This window comes from Vipera berus, assembly GCF_964194415.1.
Source record: "Vipera berus genome assembly, chromosome: 4".
In the NCBI taxonomy this organism is placed as follows: Eukaryota; Metazoa; Chordata; class Lepidosauria; order Squamata; family Viperidae; genus Vipera; species Vipera berus.
Window position 1 is genome coordinate 70,788,900 of NC_138206.1, and position 16,642 is coordinate 70,805,541.

A 16,642-nucleotide genomic window follows, 5' to 3' on the forward strand; every position below is an offset into this window, starting at 1 on the left:
CCCATTAAGTTGGCTTTATTTAAAATACTAATGAATATCTGGTTCTGACACACTAATTGTTTTTTGTGAGAAAAGCTGGATTGGAGTCATAATAAAGAGCTGAAAATATGTGAGGAAATAATGAGGTAAAAATATATGAGGAAAGTTACAATTGAGGAAACAATAGCTTAGGAAAGTAAGTCTTAACTTGCTTAGTTATTCCTACAAGACTGATACTCTGATACAGCTGAGGAAAGAAGTACAAGCAATAAACAGGCATTCTAAGTGTTTTTGTACATGCATTTTAGACTTTTATTACTATTCAGGTCAGTAGTGATACAGGTTGCCAAACCCAAATCAAATAAAAATATATTTGATTCAATAAAAATAGTTTTAGTCAAAATCCTAAATATAATTAGTTTTCTAAACAAATGGAGGAAACTCAGTACTCTCATACCTTGAGCAACGTCACTCCCTGCTCATTAAGACACACACAGCTCGTTAGGTGCACATGAAGTATCTCAAGGTGCGGAAAGCCATGGGAGGCCTAGTGATGGAACAGGCACCCAAGGTCTCCCCGACCCACTAAGATAACTCATGCTTCCCCCTCCCTTCTTGCTGCACTGGATTTACTTATCTTGAAAAGACCTGGAGCAGTTCTCCGAGGCCTGGATCCGACCTCCTTGAGGCATGCAAAGCCTCCCAGCCTCTGTTCCAGGCAGCAACAGCTTGGAGCAGTCCTCCGAGGCCTGGATCTGACCTCCGGAGGCATGCAGTAGTCTCCCCCGGCCTCTGTTCCAGCAGCAATGTCTTGAAGCAGTCCTGGATCTGACCTCCGGAGGTATTTAGAAGCCTCCCCTAGCTTCTGTTCCTGTCAGCTTGGAGGAGGTGTCTGAGGCTCTGGGGACAACAGGTTCACTTCTTCCGGTGTGGCGAGCTCTGGTGGGCTGGATGCGGGTGCGAGGGGCCTGGCCTCCCTCAGTTGAAGGCTTTGGGCCTGCCCTCAGGCAGAAAGGAGTTGGGGGCAGGAGCAGGAGACAGGCACTGCAAATACCTTTTCCATACAGAAGGAAAGTTTCTGAGGTCTGTGATTTGGCACAACTTCAAATACTTGTGCAAGATCATGGACTTCAGAAACTTCCCTTCTCGGCACAAAAAGCATTACCAAGCTAACTCTTCTCCCCCAAAGGGAAAGAAACAGTGGCAGAGAGGATTTTTGCAAGGTGAGTCCGGCGTGGCAGGAAGGGAGGGGGAAGCAGTTGTGAGGGGGGGAATAGGTTGAAGGTTGCAGAGCCTCTGCAGTTATTTGTAAGGGTGAAAAACTGCCATGGTGCTGCAAGATTCATGATTTGGGTACTTGCTCGTAAGCACTAGGGGGTGCTTGCCCCGTACCTTCCAGCAGGAGCTAAGTGAACCTTCATAACTTGGGGATTACTTGTATTATATATAATGTAATAATGTTATATCTAATCCAGGGATCTTCAAACTTGGACCTTTTATGGCTTGTGGACTTCAACTCCTAGAATTCCTCAACCAGACACTCTGGCTGAGGAATTCTGGGAGTTGAAGTCCACAAGCCATAAAAGGGCCAAGTTTGAAGACCCCTGATCTAATCTCACTAGATTGGTCCATATAAAATTGTGATATTATCACTCTCCTATACTAGTTATTCTAGTTACAGAAAACTAATAGGATAACGTGTAAAGCCAGTTAACTGAGAAGAGATACCTATGTTCAGGATTGAGTTATACATGTGTATGTTGTCATAGTTTTTCTCATTTATCTTGTTCCTATCACTGTGATAGCTACATTAATTGATATAGTAGTGGCATAAAATCAATCTTAGGGATGTAAACATGCTGCTTCATTAATATATATACTGAATGTCTGTTTAAAATAAATTAATTGGGCACCCTGATAGTCCCTGATTTTTGGTGAAGTTGTACATCTCTGAACCTCATTCATAATGCAGGAAATAAACATTTCTTTATGTAGAAAAGCTATATAATCTCAATCACAAACTTTGGTTAAATTTTAAAACTGTCACCACCCTGCTTAGGTGTTTGGTCTTTCAACTTGAAATTACAGAATTTTTAAAGTAGAGCTGTTTCTTTCCATTATTTCTCGTGTTTTACATTGTAGTTTCTAAAGTAAATTTAGATACAGTATTGATAGACATTTATACGGTAGTTGATAAATAATTGGAGCAGAATCTGTATTTGAGTACAGAAACAGTTTGAAGAGGATCTTAAAAGAACCTTGTGGAAGAAAGATGCTGAAATTTTTATTCTCTTGCAGCTTCCTTGGTTTCTTTTTTTCCCCCCAATTGGAACTGCACTTTCCATGTTTCTGGATCCATTGCAGGTAGTTCCCAACATATCACTATGATTGGGACTGGAATTTTGGTTGCTAAGAGATGTAGTTATTAAACGAATCATCATGTCAGTGGACCTGATTTCACAACCACTTTTACTGCAGTCATTAAACCACAGTTGTTAAGTAAACCACATGATTATTAAGTGAACCATGTGGTCATTAAACAAATCTAGCTTCTTGAGTTGATTTTTCTGTTGGAAGCCAGCTGAGAAGGTCACAAATTGCAATCACATAACACAAGACACTGCAGCCATCATAAATGCAAGCCAGTTGCCAAGTGCCTGAATTTTGATCAGGTAATGGAGGTAGTGCGATCATAACTTTGAGGAGGAGTTGTAAGTTGCTTTTCCCAAGACATAATAACTGCAAACTATTGTTAAACAAATGGTTGTAAATCAAGGACTACCTAGGATTGTCTGAAAGGGAATAGGAAGATTCAGTCTTCTCTTGCTTGGAAAAAAACAATCCTCTTATCCACCCCCTCTTTATATGCGAATGGGGTAGGCAATGAAAAAGAAAGATGTCCCCACTACTGATACATTTCCTATAGCTTTTATAAGGAATCCTCTTATGTACTGTTCTGAAAATCAGTACCCTAATTAGGAGTTTGGCAATCCTCTGGAAAAGTGAAGACTCACTGCTTATCATATGGTAAAAGTGAGGTGTATTTGTGTAATACATTCATTTTTCTTCATATGTTCACTAGCTTTGTACCTGTTAATACTCATGCAGAAAACCCTAAAGAGTACTAATATCCACAAACCTATGTGAAGTTGATTATCTTTACACAAACATGTAAAATGCACTATAAAATTTTCAATTGTGCTTAATTTTGTTTGTAGAGCCAGAATGAAGACTGGGGAGGTTTGTCTGAGGATATCTTATGATTAAGAACAATCTAAAGCCTTAGCGCTTTGGCCCCTACCTGTACAATTGGTAACTACCAAATTTACCTTTTGGTGGCATGGATAACATGGGTGCTTTGCAGAGGTTTGCACGTGTAAAAGAACCCTTGTCTGTTAAGCAAGAAAAAACAAAAAGTGACGAGTAATGGACTTATTCTTTGTCTTATTTGCTTGACAGAATGGACATTTGCTTTGGATGTTCTGTCTTAACTTTATTTTTCATACTAACAGCATCAATTTTGAAGTCTGTGCTGCATGGTTTTGTTCTAATGATGTTAATCATTTTTGTATGCTGAAAGGGCTTAAAAGATCCCCACATTAGCCAATAAACAGATCACTCATCTTCTAAAGTAGTTTAAACTATTTTCTGGAATACAGTATATATCATGACTGGCAGCAGAAAAAAGATGTGTGTTAAATATAGTTCAGTGTGTAAATGAAAAAAGCTGCAGTATCTTATAATTTATACATTAGTAAATTGCTGATATAAATATTTATCTTAAGGAAAAATGATATACTAGTCCCAATTTATTTTAACATCTGAATTTCTTAAAATGTAATTGTGTAATTGCCATTTTAAATCCCATATTTCACAAACGGGTGCACGAGGAAAAAAAATCATCTAAAATATTTTAGTGTATTTTACATTAAATTAGAATTTCTGTTCCTCTTAAATAATGTGGCTTAAATGCATTAATTAAAACTAACCATATTCAATCCTCCATTTAAAATGTTGATAAAGCAGAAATTATAACCATCAAATAAGCATGTGTATCAATAGATTTTAAATTATAGAACTTTACAAAAATGCTCTTTAATCAACCATAATGGCTTGCATACAAGGTTGCATGATTATACTTGAATGAGTAGCATTTTTCAGGTAAAATTCCCAAGCTCCTGGAATAGCTTTTCTGAAATTGAAATAAGGACAAAACTCTTAAAATGTTGACAGCAAGTGCTCTAAACATGTGACTCTCCATCAAAATAAATTGATATAATAGATTATGTACTGATACAGTATGTGTAATTATGATTTACTGTGACTGCCTCGTAAATGTGCATGTTTAAATACACAATTTAACTAAACCTAATTATAATTTTCTAAGTATAATTTTAACTGATTTTATAAAAATTATTTGTGCTTTTCTTCATAGAAATCAGTGTCATTTTAAACATATTAATAGGGGTTTAGCTGTGGTCTGATAGTATGTACTAAAGAGAGTCTTAAATGTGATCAGCATGTTAACATCATGAAGTTTGCCTCAATACTATCAGCAGTGTTGGTCTCATAGTGATTTAATGTTTCATCAAGATTCTGAGGGTAGGTTATGTTTTAAAGATCCTACCAGATCAGGTTACGGATAATTTAACAGTCATTTAATTTTGTTAAAAGGTTACCTTACATATTTATAAAATGGACAAAAAGATTCTCAGCTCTGTTCAGATCAGGAGGAATCCTTGTAAAGTTTCTGCATCCTAAAATATTTTGCTTCTTTTTAATCTCCCATATTAAATTTCCAAGGACACATGTGTTGAAGGATAAAGTCAATAAAATTGAAACAAAAAGGACATGAGCAATATAAGCAAGAGAAATGCCTTCCACTATTAATTCAACAAAGAATTTGAAGTAGGCATTGTGACCTATACTGTGACAAGAATATTGATTATTCTGTTTTCTTTTTCTCACATTTTTCCAAGTATCATCAAGGCATATTTGTCAGGTATAGATGGAAGTATTTCAATTTCTTGTTGGATAAATGTCTGTATTTAAAATGTGAAAGCTTAGCTTCCTTTTTAAACTCTGAATACTTCTAGTAAGGTCAGAACAGCATTGAAAGTCTTCTGGTAATATTAAAATCTTATTTTGAAATCATTGTTTTGCACACCCCCTCATAATAATTACTTTACTTACATTTTATATTTTTCCTAGTGAGTAAGAACACTTATAATGGGTAATTTAACTTCTGTCCATGATAACTCAGCTTAATATGTTGAATTATTTATTTTTATTAAGGAATTTTAATTCGACTTCATGAGATTACTTTATTAAAACTAGAACTACAAACAGTAATCTGACCTAGTATGAAGTGTAGCATTGTAGATGACTAAAATTTATTACAGTCATGGATCAGCATTAAGGGATAGAATTATTTGGTTAACAAAGAATACAAGAAAACAAGTAACTGCACTTTCTTCACAGCTATTTTATGCTTTTTCCACATATGGCTTTTGTAAGAATATAATTAAATAGGCTTTTTTAGCTTCCCTTTTTCTCAACATAGATATAAAAGTAACTATAAGTGTTCTAGAACAGCATGCTTGATGAAGTTAAGAATGCAAAACTTAGTTTCATGGTGTTGCTGATTAAATAAAACAAAAATGTAGAAGGCTGCACAAACAGGCCTTATATACATTCATATTTCTATAGAAGATGTATTCATCTGGCCTAATTGCCCATGGAATTAGTTATCTCAAATACAAAATTCATTCCCATCATCTTGAGGGTTATTAAAAACCATGCCTTTTCTATTGGTGTTTCTCAATTGCTCCAAACAAGTTGATTTCCAAGATGACTTGTAGAGTTCAACTGTCTCTGAAAGTATATTATTTATCCCACATTTTATCATAGGCCCCTGCACAATACTTACTTAGATGCTCTTCACTTCTTACCTTACATTTGTAATGAAGGAGAGGTTATGAAATTAGTTTCTTCAGGTTTAAAATAAAAGCCTTTAAGCTTGTCATATTTGTAGCTATGTGTATTTATGTAAACACATAGCTACAAATTTATGTATGGTACCTAAAAACCTGGGGTATTTCATTTAGAATAAAACTGCATCTTTTTACTGCCCAAACATAGGGTTTTGCAATTTTCTGATTGAATGTATTTGCTGGTTTCCACCCATTGTTTCTACTTTTCAAGATCCTTTTGAATCTTTATATTATCATTTGTTTGTTATGTGTCCTAACTTTGCTTCATCTATTCATGTGATAAGTATATGTTTAACCCTTCATTCAAGCACTTTTATATATGTAGAACAACTCGGCGATAGACTGGAGCTGTGTAGTATGCCACATGATACTTGTTTCCATCTTAATATGAAGTCATTAATGTAATATGATTGTTCAGCTAGCTCTCTATATTTTACTTATTTATCCTGTCTTTATTATTTTTTATAAATAACTTAAGATGGCAAACATACTTAATACTCCTTCCTCCTGCTATTTTCCCCTCAACAACAACCCTGTGTGGTGAGTTGGGCTGAAAGTGACCTATGTTGGTACTGTTTATAATCGTAACATGTCCTGATCACATTTTGTCTATTATCATTCTCTACTAGAGTCTCATGGAAGACTTTGTTGAATACTTTTCTAAAAGCAGGGTGTGCTGTGTCCACTATGTTTCTGTGGTAATGAAATTGGTCACTCTTGGTATAGCATGATTTATTCTCATTAAACTTATGCTATCTCTTGCTTACAAAGCAACTGCTGAATAATCTGTTTCTCACTTTTGCCCTGTATCATTGTCAAGCTGTTTGGTCTCTAGTTACCAGTTATCTTTTTGAAGATATTTATAGCCAATTTCTTTAGTTGCCACTCCTTTTTTGTCTGACAACTGAAGCAAAGTAAGAATAGAGGAACTCTGCCCTCTCCTTGCCATAATTAGAATAGTATGCAAGTGTTCTTGGAGCTGTCCTTTGGCCTGATGATTTCTGACCATGGGTTGCTCCCTAATACTACTTTAAGCTTGTAGAGATTGGCTCTCCTCAAATTTAGTGTGCATGTATTAATTGTGCTCTAGTTTCTCTTTCTACAATATCTTGAGCCTCCTTGAATTATGATCACTTCCTCCCATAATTCTCACTGCTTTTATCTTGTCCACTAATTCTCTGTTTGTTTGGAATAGATCTGAAAAAGCAAAACAGGGATCACTGGGCGATTCCTGACAATTTATAATCTCTCCAAAAGTTCTGAAATAAAATAATGATAAGGCAGTGAGATATCTGCAATTTTCTTGGCAAGATTTCACAAGTGGCTTGCCATTGCTTTCTTTCTAACTGTGAGAGTGACCGACCAAAAGTCACCCAGCTGGATTTAGGCCTCAGGGTCTCCTGGTTTCTTGCCTAGTGCTTTAATCTCTTGGCTTTCAAGTGTACAAAAAGGCAAGTGGAGCTCAGAGGTCACATCCTTGCTTGCTTTTTACAATTTTGAACTGACAGTATTACAATGAAATAAAAGTCAGAATAATTGAAGAATTCCATCAGAATAAATTTCAAAATGTTTGAGTATTCTGACCAAAAGAACAATGGGAATTCAAGACAAGCTCATTGTTCTCTTGCTTTGATTCAAGCACTTGAGGAGGTAGCTGTTCATTCTGGTCCATTTTTCAAAACAGTTGGTCAACAGGGTAATTCTTAATTGTGATATATTTTAAAATTTCATTGCTTCTAAATAAAAGCAGCAAATGACTTGGTTATGGAAAAAGCTCTTAGCAGTGGGTTGTCATAAGAAAGTTTCAGTTGGTTAAATAACTTTCTCAGGAATGACTATTTATAAACCAACTTTATAAATCAGTTTAAAAGTCTTGATGCTTTTAAGAAATGTCTCAAGAGCTGATTTCTTTTCATTCTATTCTTTCTTGGAAACTCCTACATATCTGTTTTGTAAGTCCAAAATAAGAAAACTTGTCCAAGTAACTTTTCTGACTTGGAATCTATACATCCAAGTCACCATTTTAATTTATTATTTGTGTGCTCCTTTAGCTATTAAAACATCAATTGGTTTCATTTGTAAATTTTGTATAACATCTTTGTCAATATTTTTTGTTTGTGTGCCACCTCTCTTGTTAGTTCTTTCTTGTATCCTGTCATTTTTAAACCCATATCCAAAACATCTTGATTCTCAGTTGCATCTTCTTCTATCTCCTCTTTTGAATCCATTTTATACTATTGGATAATCTAAAAAGAAAATTCTGAATATACTGTTGCCAAATATCCATGAAGGTCTTTTCCTTTAATTATAACCTTTCTAGTTGTTTCTAGTAACCAACCACCAAGGTCTCCTTTTTTCATGCTTTTCCCAATCCACAAAATTTTTCCGGGGAGATTTCTTGCACTTTAAATTAAAAATTGTCATATATTTTAATAGGATTTTAAACAAACCACAGAAATATTTTTATAATTATTTCATAATCTTATTTTGAGTTAATCTGGACCTTTAGTCCATTTAAAACCTTTCCAAAATCAGCATTCCAATTATGTTTTTGCTATAACAAAGTTTTTAAGTTCTTACTTAAAACTTACATGAACCTTCTATTTCTGAGGATTGAAGGAAGAGCACCTAGTGCAGGGGTAGGCAACCTCGGCTCTTTTATGACTCATGGACTTCAACTTCAACTGGGAGTTGAAGTCCATGAGTCATAAAAGAGCCGAGGTTGCCTACCCCTGACCTAGTGTAATAAAACATGTCCTTCTGAAGGCTCTTAATATCCATAAAACAATTTTCAAACCATTTCCAGTGAAAGTAATTAAGAAAGGTGAACCCAGTGTCTCTTGAAGACTCTGAATCATGGCTTGGGCAAAACTGACTCTCCTGGCTCCCAGAATTCTAAAACCTCCCAGAGACTGCTCTTTTATAGTCTTGTTGCAGGAAAACACTCCGGGCATCTCAATTTCTCTCTCTAATCCAGAGAGGAGTTTGGGGAGGAATTGGCTCCTTTTTCCACTGTGGTTGTGGGCTATGCTCTTGCAGAGTTGTCTTCAGTTCACCATGTCCCTTGGAATATTTTCAAATGACAGCTTCCCTTGTTCTGATTCCAAAAAGAAACTTTAGTTTCAAATCCTATTTTATTGTTTATATATTTTATATATATTTATAGTCTTTGTATTTATTATATATGCACTCTTCATCTTTATTATTTTAATAAATGATACAAGGTGGTAAATATACCTAATACTCCTCTTTTCCCCATAGTAACAACTCTGTGTGAGAGAATGACTGGCCTAAGCCAGGTTTCATGCCTACAGTGGGACTAGAACTCAGTTTCCTGGTTTCTAGCTAGAAAGGTGCTAAAAGTTGCACGAGTTTGATTTTTAGCAGATAAAATTGAGAATTGTTCAATTTTGATTACACATGATGCAGATAATTTATTTTCATTTTTGAACCTTTTCATAGAAAGGTTTTGCCTATAATTTTTAATATTTTCATAAAACAAATTAAGAATAATGTAAATTAATACATTAATCACCAAATGGTGTTATTTAACTACTTTTAGTTAAAAACCTGAGCATACATGAAGTGAAAATCCATATTAGTTATTAGGCCAAGTAGGTAAACTGAAGGAAAAAAAATGTATTCCTGCTGTACCAGTTTATAAGCATTGAAAGAATGTGGAGAAGACTGCACATAAGCATATTAGGCAGGTGGAGAGTAATTTTATGAGTTTGGATATATTAATCACAATGTATTGGGAGGACAAAGATTATTGAATATGTTCATATGATGTCTGGGAAAATGTACTTTTACAATTTGCCAAGTTAACAGAAATTTATAACATGTTCTCCATTGAATGAATTAATCTCAGGGTATCTGTTTTAGGAAAACTTTCTATTTCATTATTTCCTGGGAAACCTATATTTCTGAGATAGACATAGAAATATTCATAGTTACCATTAGATATTGATTAGTATGCTTGAAAACCTGCACATTCTTATATAGAGGAAAAAAGATATAGTATCTATAGTTGTTTGTAGAACTAGCTTTATGAATGGTGTAATTATTTTGCTCCTAAGATAAGCACGAAAAAATGTAGGAAATTAATGATGCCAGTTCTCCATCCCTGGGTAGTTGGATTAACAGCTAGCTGGCCTGGAATGTTAATACAGGTAGTTTTAAAACAGCTTAAAAAGAATGAGTTTATTGTTATGATTGCAGCCCTTAAAATATGATTTATAATTGCACCATTGAAGAAAAATGAAATTTGGACATAAATTAATTGTGGTCTACATACATTGCTATAAAATTCAGTAATTGTACAATTAGATATTATTTGATACAACATCAGAAACATCTTTGAAATAGCTTGTTCAAAGTGTAAAGTGCATATGCATTCTATTTTCTCTAATTAAATATACTGTTTTGCAAAAAATGATGGATGTTAGGCAGTAACAGTGTACACATCAATCATTACAAATTTAGTTTAAAGCAAACCACCCAGGATATTAAATATAGTTTGTTAAATCATCCATTACAATCAAAATATCTTAAACTTCTCTATCATTATTATTACATAATTCCAAAGATCAGAATAGAGAAGAATGGAAGTAATATAAATCCATTTGTTTTATTAAATGCATGCTAATTTCTGTACTATTTATAAAGAATATACATTTCTTTTATAGCCACGTCATGAATACTTTAATGTCCCAGTATATTAAATGACTTCATTCATCATGCACACAGAGAGGCACTAGACCTGGCTTTCTCATGGCAGAACGCTTTTCCTCAGCTTGGTGAATCCAATCATCTTGAACAAACTAGTGTATATCACAGTTGTGTGTTTTGTTTTTGCTGTTTGTATTTTTCCTTTTCCTGCCATTTGCAATGTTTGTTTTCTTCATATGTTTTGTCAGCATGCTGTAATTTTTTTGTTAAAACTATTTAAATCTATCTCATTAGCACTTGACATAGCATGTAAAACTCCAGTTTGAAATACTTTGCTTAGCCTTGCTCTTATCATTTAAACATTTAACCCAATTCATAATGTATATAAATCTAATTTATGCAGCTAGCAAATAGAAATCAACTGATTTTAACATATACCGGTACATTTTATCCCACTAAACAAAATGTTTTTTAAATAGCGCCTTCTACGCTTATCATGAAAAACAACCCTGAAGGCCACAAATTATTATACATATATATTAAACAGATTTGCTTCACTGCTAAGTTTAAAAAATAAGTACATTGATCTTGTATTCTCTAAACTGTGCATAAGGTATTCCTTCTGCATGCAAAGTCTTTTTTCATTAATTTCAACATTTTAGAGTAGATTTATGTGGATATTTTCAGTGCATGAATGGAGCTGATCCAAATGTTACAATAGCAGTAAAAATGTTCATAAATGTATAGAAGCAACTACCAAAGTATATGACTAAAAAACCCTCCTGATTTCATTTTAAAACAAAAAGTCATAATAAAAAGGAGACATAACTGCTGTTACAAAGATAGGCTTTCAAAATGGCTGTTAAAAAAATAGAAAATGGTTTCTGCAATATGATTAAATACAGATACAGCATACTAGAGAGATTGTTTAAAACACGGGATTAACATAACTTCCCATTACCTCTGGGAAGCATGCAAGAAGCATTTATATTGCAGATCTCTCTCCCTTTCTGTGAATGTACATGGTAAATGCTGCTTTGCATTCTTTTAAAGTCTGGCTCTTCAAACGGCTGCAAATGGAGTGCTGATGATGCAGTATTGTTGCACCTTTATGTATGCTTGTAAATTTATCTGCATGCTTGTAAATGACTGTGAATTTTTTTGGGCATGTCTGTAATAAAACTATTGCATGCACTTCTCATGTGACTGGCTTTTTCCCCCCTCCATTTCTTTGCTGTGAAATAATTCATATTTGTGGAATTTACCTTAATTCTGATTTGCAGACATAACATATGAAACCCTTCTGATAAAAGATTAAACTCGGCTATTTCTAAATAGTTGCACATTCACAAAGAGCTATTGTTTATACACCTTGAATGGTACAGCTACTTTCCCCAAGTAGTATTTGAGATGCAGACTTATTAAGGGTATGCTGTATCATTGCTCATAGTACATTATGAGAAGTATAAAACACATTTTTAAAAAATACTATGATACAAAAATGCATCCAGTAATAAGGATATGCAGGTTCTTAATAGAAAATATAGGATATCTTCATTATATTATGCTGGCCTATGACCATAATAAAGATTCAATTTGATTTAGACCACATAAAAAGATCTATTAGTGCAGGTGAAATCCAGCAGTATTTCATTTATCAGATTACAGCTCTAACTTTCATGAGAAATTGCCAGAATCAAGTGGCAACCTTGAAAGGGAGCCATTGTGGTAATCTCTCCTTCTCTAAACCAATCTTGTTTTTATAAGTTTGTATAGTGAATGAGGATGAATCTTCAGAATCATGAATCTAATAAAAACTTATTTTTCATAGCAAAATTAGTTCAATCCTCTATATAAAATTTATATATGTCAGCAGAGAACAATATTGGCTAGTTAATTCAGAGGTGTTACAATAGTGCCTTCATTTTGGGAGTACAGATTTTTTAAAATTAATTTATATCTACCTTTACTATTTTTTAAATAACTCAAGATGGCAAACATATCCAACATAACTCCACTTCATATTTTCCCCTCAGCAAAAATTGTGAGGTGATTGAATTAAACTAAAAGAGTGTCTGGCGCAAAGTCATCCTGCTGGCTTTTATGGAAAAGGACTTAAACTCACGATGTTTCAGTTTCTAGCCTTGTGTCTTAACCACTAGACTAAACAGGCTTTCATGTTCCTGTGTATTTGTTACATTTTTATGTGGAGATATTGCTAAAATTCTGATTTTCTTTCTTTTTGGCTATACCTTTTTTAGGATGCTAAAGTAAGTGTTTTTATACAAAAATTACTGGCTGTGCTTTGAGTACATTGATATAAGGAAAATATAACTTGCTTTGACATTTTATTTGAAATTGAACATTTAAAACAATCATTAACTTCACTAGCATAGACATAACATTTTAATTGGCCTTTACAATTATTCTCTAAAGATATTATCCATATTTGTTAAATATCTACAATTAATTTTATCTAAAATACTATTACTTTGGTTGAATCCCTTAATCAGGTCAGACATTCACACTTATCAAAGTGGCTAGTGCCTGTGGGAGTTGTTCAACTTTATGTAGGTTGCCTTCTCTTTTATGGTTCACCAAAGCATTTCACAAAATAGAAACTGTTTCCAGTCTACTCAGTTGACTAAAGAAAGGGAAGAATTGCAGGAAATGGGGAGTATCAATTACAGTTATTTAAAAAAGGTGAGATGTAACTTCCTGAAATTCATTAATTATTAATATATCTAGCTTGGCAGAAGCAAAAAAAAAGTTAATTGTCTATTTTTTTTCTCCACAGGAAGCAGAGACCCCTCGTAGTGTTCTTGAAGAGATTGGACTGACATAAATCTTTTCTGATGTCTACAGTGTCCCATATAAGTGTAAATGTTCACTGCCTCCATTTAATGTTAGCTAATGGTATTATGATGCTATTTGTCAGTATTATTGTTCTGCTAAGCTATTTATATTCAGGTTTATGAGAAAAAAATATTTATTATAAAGTTTAAAAAGGGAGCAAAGTTTTTAAACCTTTTAAATTGGGGAAGGGGATTTCACAGCAATTTAAGCCACATTAGTTTTAAAGTATTGAGTAATGACAATTTCAGTAATTATGTTTTGTTAATTACTTTGCTAAAACACAATGTATCCAATACTGTAGTTTGTGTTATATCCTGAAAACTATTACATGTGGTGAAATGTGTTAACAAAAGAGCTTGGCTTTGTATAGCCAAAGACTTTTATTAAGTCATTTTAGGTTGTCACAGAAGATTAAACAAGTATTTACAGCTGTTTTATTTATACCAAAGAATTATATCAAGATCTGCAAGTCAAACTATTGTAAGCTTTCATGGCAGATTCATTTCTAAGAATTCAGTTATAAACGTAACAATTCCTTGGAATGAAATTCTAACTTGATTTAATATTTTGCAAAGGGAATGTAAATTGAAATTATATAAAGTGTGTTACTTTTTGTAAGCGTAAGTACTGAAATAGTCTTTTCAAAAGGATAAATTCAGGTATCATTGAAACACATTTGACAAAAGAATTATTAGAAAATATCTACTTGTTACCAGTATTATCTGCTGTGTGTTTGAAGTCAATCTGAAAAGGTACATTACTAATTGTAGCTGCCCATTAATATTATCCCACCATAGATTCTAGATTTAATCATAGTGCATTGTGAACACAGCAGAGAAGCAAACCTTACAACATGCCTTGTTCATAGTTTTGACTACCATGGTATGCATATGCACATTTTATGGTGTAGTACATATCAAACAAAATAGAACTTCTAAATATGCATAGGATCAGACTGCATGGATATTACAAAGCAATAGTTTGTTATCCTCATGTGCATTTTGCTAAATATTCTGTAATGTGTTTGAAGCAAACTTTGTTCAGAGCATTTTATTTCTGGAAGTAGGTTGCTTTACATATATTTGTGTGTGTGGGGGGGGGTACTTTCTCATACATAGACTTTTTCAATAATGTAACTACTAAATTGCCTTCTAGTGCATCAATTTGCTATAATTGATATTCTCAAATATTGTAAGGCATTAATATAAGTAATGTTACATCAGAAAGATTACTATATCATACTGAGTCCAATAGATGCATTATGGAATTAGTAGAGGTTACATGAAGTACATACACTGGAGTCCTATGTTTAACTTAATGGGAACTGGAAGAATGAAGTTCATATGGCATTAGAATGGTCCATTTGCTATGTGAGGTTGAAATTGGGTGGAATTACTTGACATTTTAAAATATCAAAAACAATTTTTATGCATCCAAACCATGTTTAAGGTCTGCACTGTTGCCTTGTGTGTTTGTTTAAAAAAGCGTTGTGATGTAAGATAAGCTGTGTAGTATATCACACTGGTTTAGTTGTAATAAATGTCCATTTTTACTCCACTACTGTGCCTGTGTATTCAAAAATGTATGGAATGTTTGTGTCAGCACACTACTAAATAATCCAAAATACTAATATTGCCTTATTTTAAAGGTAAGTTATTCAAACATATAAATCATTGTAGTGGTGAGTTAAAACAGCCATTTTTTTAAAAAAAAGTAAAGGGCTGCTCAACGTCAGCTCATTTCTGTTATGCCCGTGCATGGAAGTAATCTGTAGCCATTTGCAATGATAAATATATGGACTCTATATGTATGATACAGCTTTACATACTTGGAAATAAAGCAGTGTTAAACTTACTGATACCAATTTCTGAAAACTGAAGTACAAAATTGCCAAATGTGACCCATGTTAGTCTATAGCAGGGCTTTTCAGCCTTTTCACCCATTGTACAACTTTTAGGATATGGCAACATCTGAGTACCACCAGTCGCCTAGCAAGGTATCAAAAGCTTGATGAGCAAAAAAAAAAAAAGGAAAAAAGTGATGAAGTACAGGTAGTCCTCAACTTACAACAGTTTGCTTAGTGACTGTTTGAAGTTTCAATGGCACTGAAAAAAGTATCCCCCAAGCCACAGCCGAGCAAGACACCTGCCTGCCCCCCTGGCGGCACTCTTCCTCCTGTCCGAGGTTTTCATTGTTGTGAGCATTTCTGTTGATGATTGGCAGCGGGGGTAGAGTGGGGGGTTGGTTTTTATTTCCCCCCCATCTGCTGAGTGGTTGCAGCAGGGTTTGGTCACTTCACATGACCCTGGGACACTGACCATCATAAATATGAACCATTTGCCAAGCATCTGAATGTAAATCACAAGACCCTGGAGATGCTGCAACATTCCAGCTGATCAGTGCTTCTTCTGGGCTCAGCAGAAGTGCCAGGATTAGTGCCGACCTCCAGCTGGAGCCTGGCGCTGATCCTGGCACTTCCGCTCAGCCCTGCAGCTCCAGCCATCTCTCGCTCAGGCTTGTGTGGTGCTGCCACCGGCTCAGCTCATTCCCCTCCCCCGCTACCACTTTTCTAGGATGGTCACGTACCACTTGCCAGGTGCCAATGTACCACAGGTGGCACCTGTACCACTGGTTGAAAATCCCTGGTCTATAGTAGCCAAGCAAGTTTTGTAACACCTTTTGAAATTTTATTATAAACTTTTGTGAGCTTCATTGATTACAGAGTAGCTTAACCGATAAAGGATTTAAATGCATGGTTGCTGAAATTGGTATGTCTAGTTTAATGAAGAGAAGGACTAGGGGTGACATGATGGCAGTCTTCCAATATCTCAGGGGTTGCCACAAAGAAGAGGGAGTCAAACTATTCTCCAAAGCACCTGAACGTAGGACAAGAAGCACTGGATGGAAGCTAATCAAAGAGCAACCTAGGACCAAGGAGAAATGTCCTGACAGAACAATTATTCAGTGGAACAACCTACTTCCAGAAGTTGTGAATGGTCCAACACTGGAAGAGACTGGACAACCGTTTGTCTGAAATAGTATAGGGTTTCCTGCCTGAGCAGGAGGTTGGACCAGAAAACACCCAAGGTTCCTTCTAATTTTATTATTATTATTAATTTTAGTTGATTTAAAATCAGTAGTTT

The 16,642-nt window shown here is 34.5% G+C and overlaps 1 protein-coding gene across 3 annotated transcripts in view; it reads left to right on the plus strand.

Annotated features, from left to right (window-relative positions):
- AP1S2 (adaptor related protein complex 1 subunit sigma 2) overlaps window positions 1–15,056 on the plus strand; it is a 30,316-nt gene extending 15,260 nt beyond the window's left edge. Inside the window, exons 5-6 of one of the 3 annotated variants that reach the window (XM_081327053.1) lie at window positions 3,198–3,291; window positions 13,441–15,056. In XM_081327053.1, the coding sequence (XP_081183179.1) occupies window positions 3,198–3,242 (45 nt within the window). In that variant the 3' untranslated portion in view covers window positions 3,243–3,291; window positions 13,441–15,056. Of the gene's footprint in view, window positions 1–3,197; window positions 3,292–10,660 lie in introns of all 3 variants that reach the window. The other 2 variants (XM_081327052.1, XM_081327054.1) reach the window with 2 other exon arrangements.
- The last annotated feature ends 1,586 nt before the right edge of the window (window positions 15,057–16,642 follow it).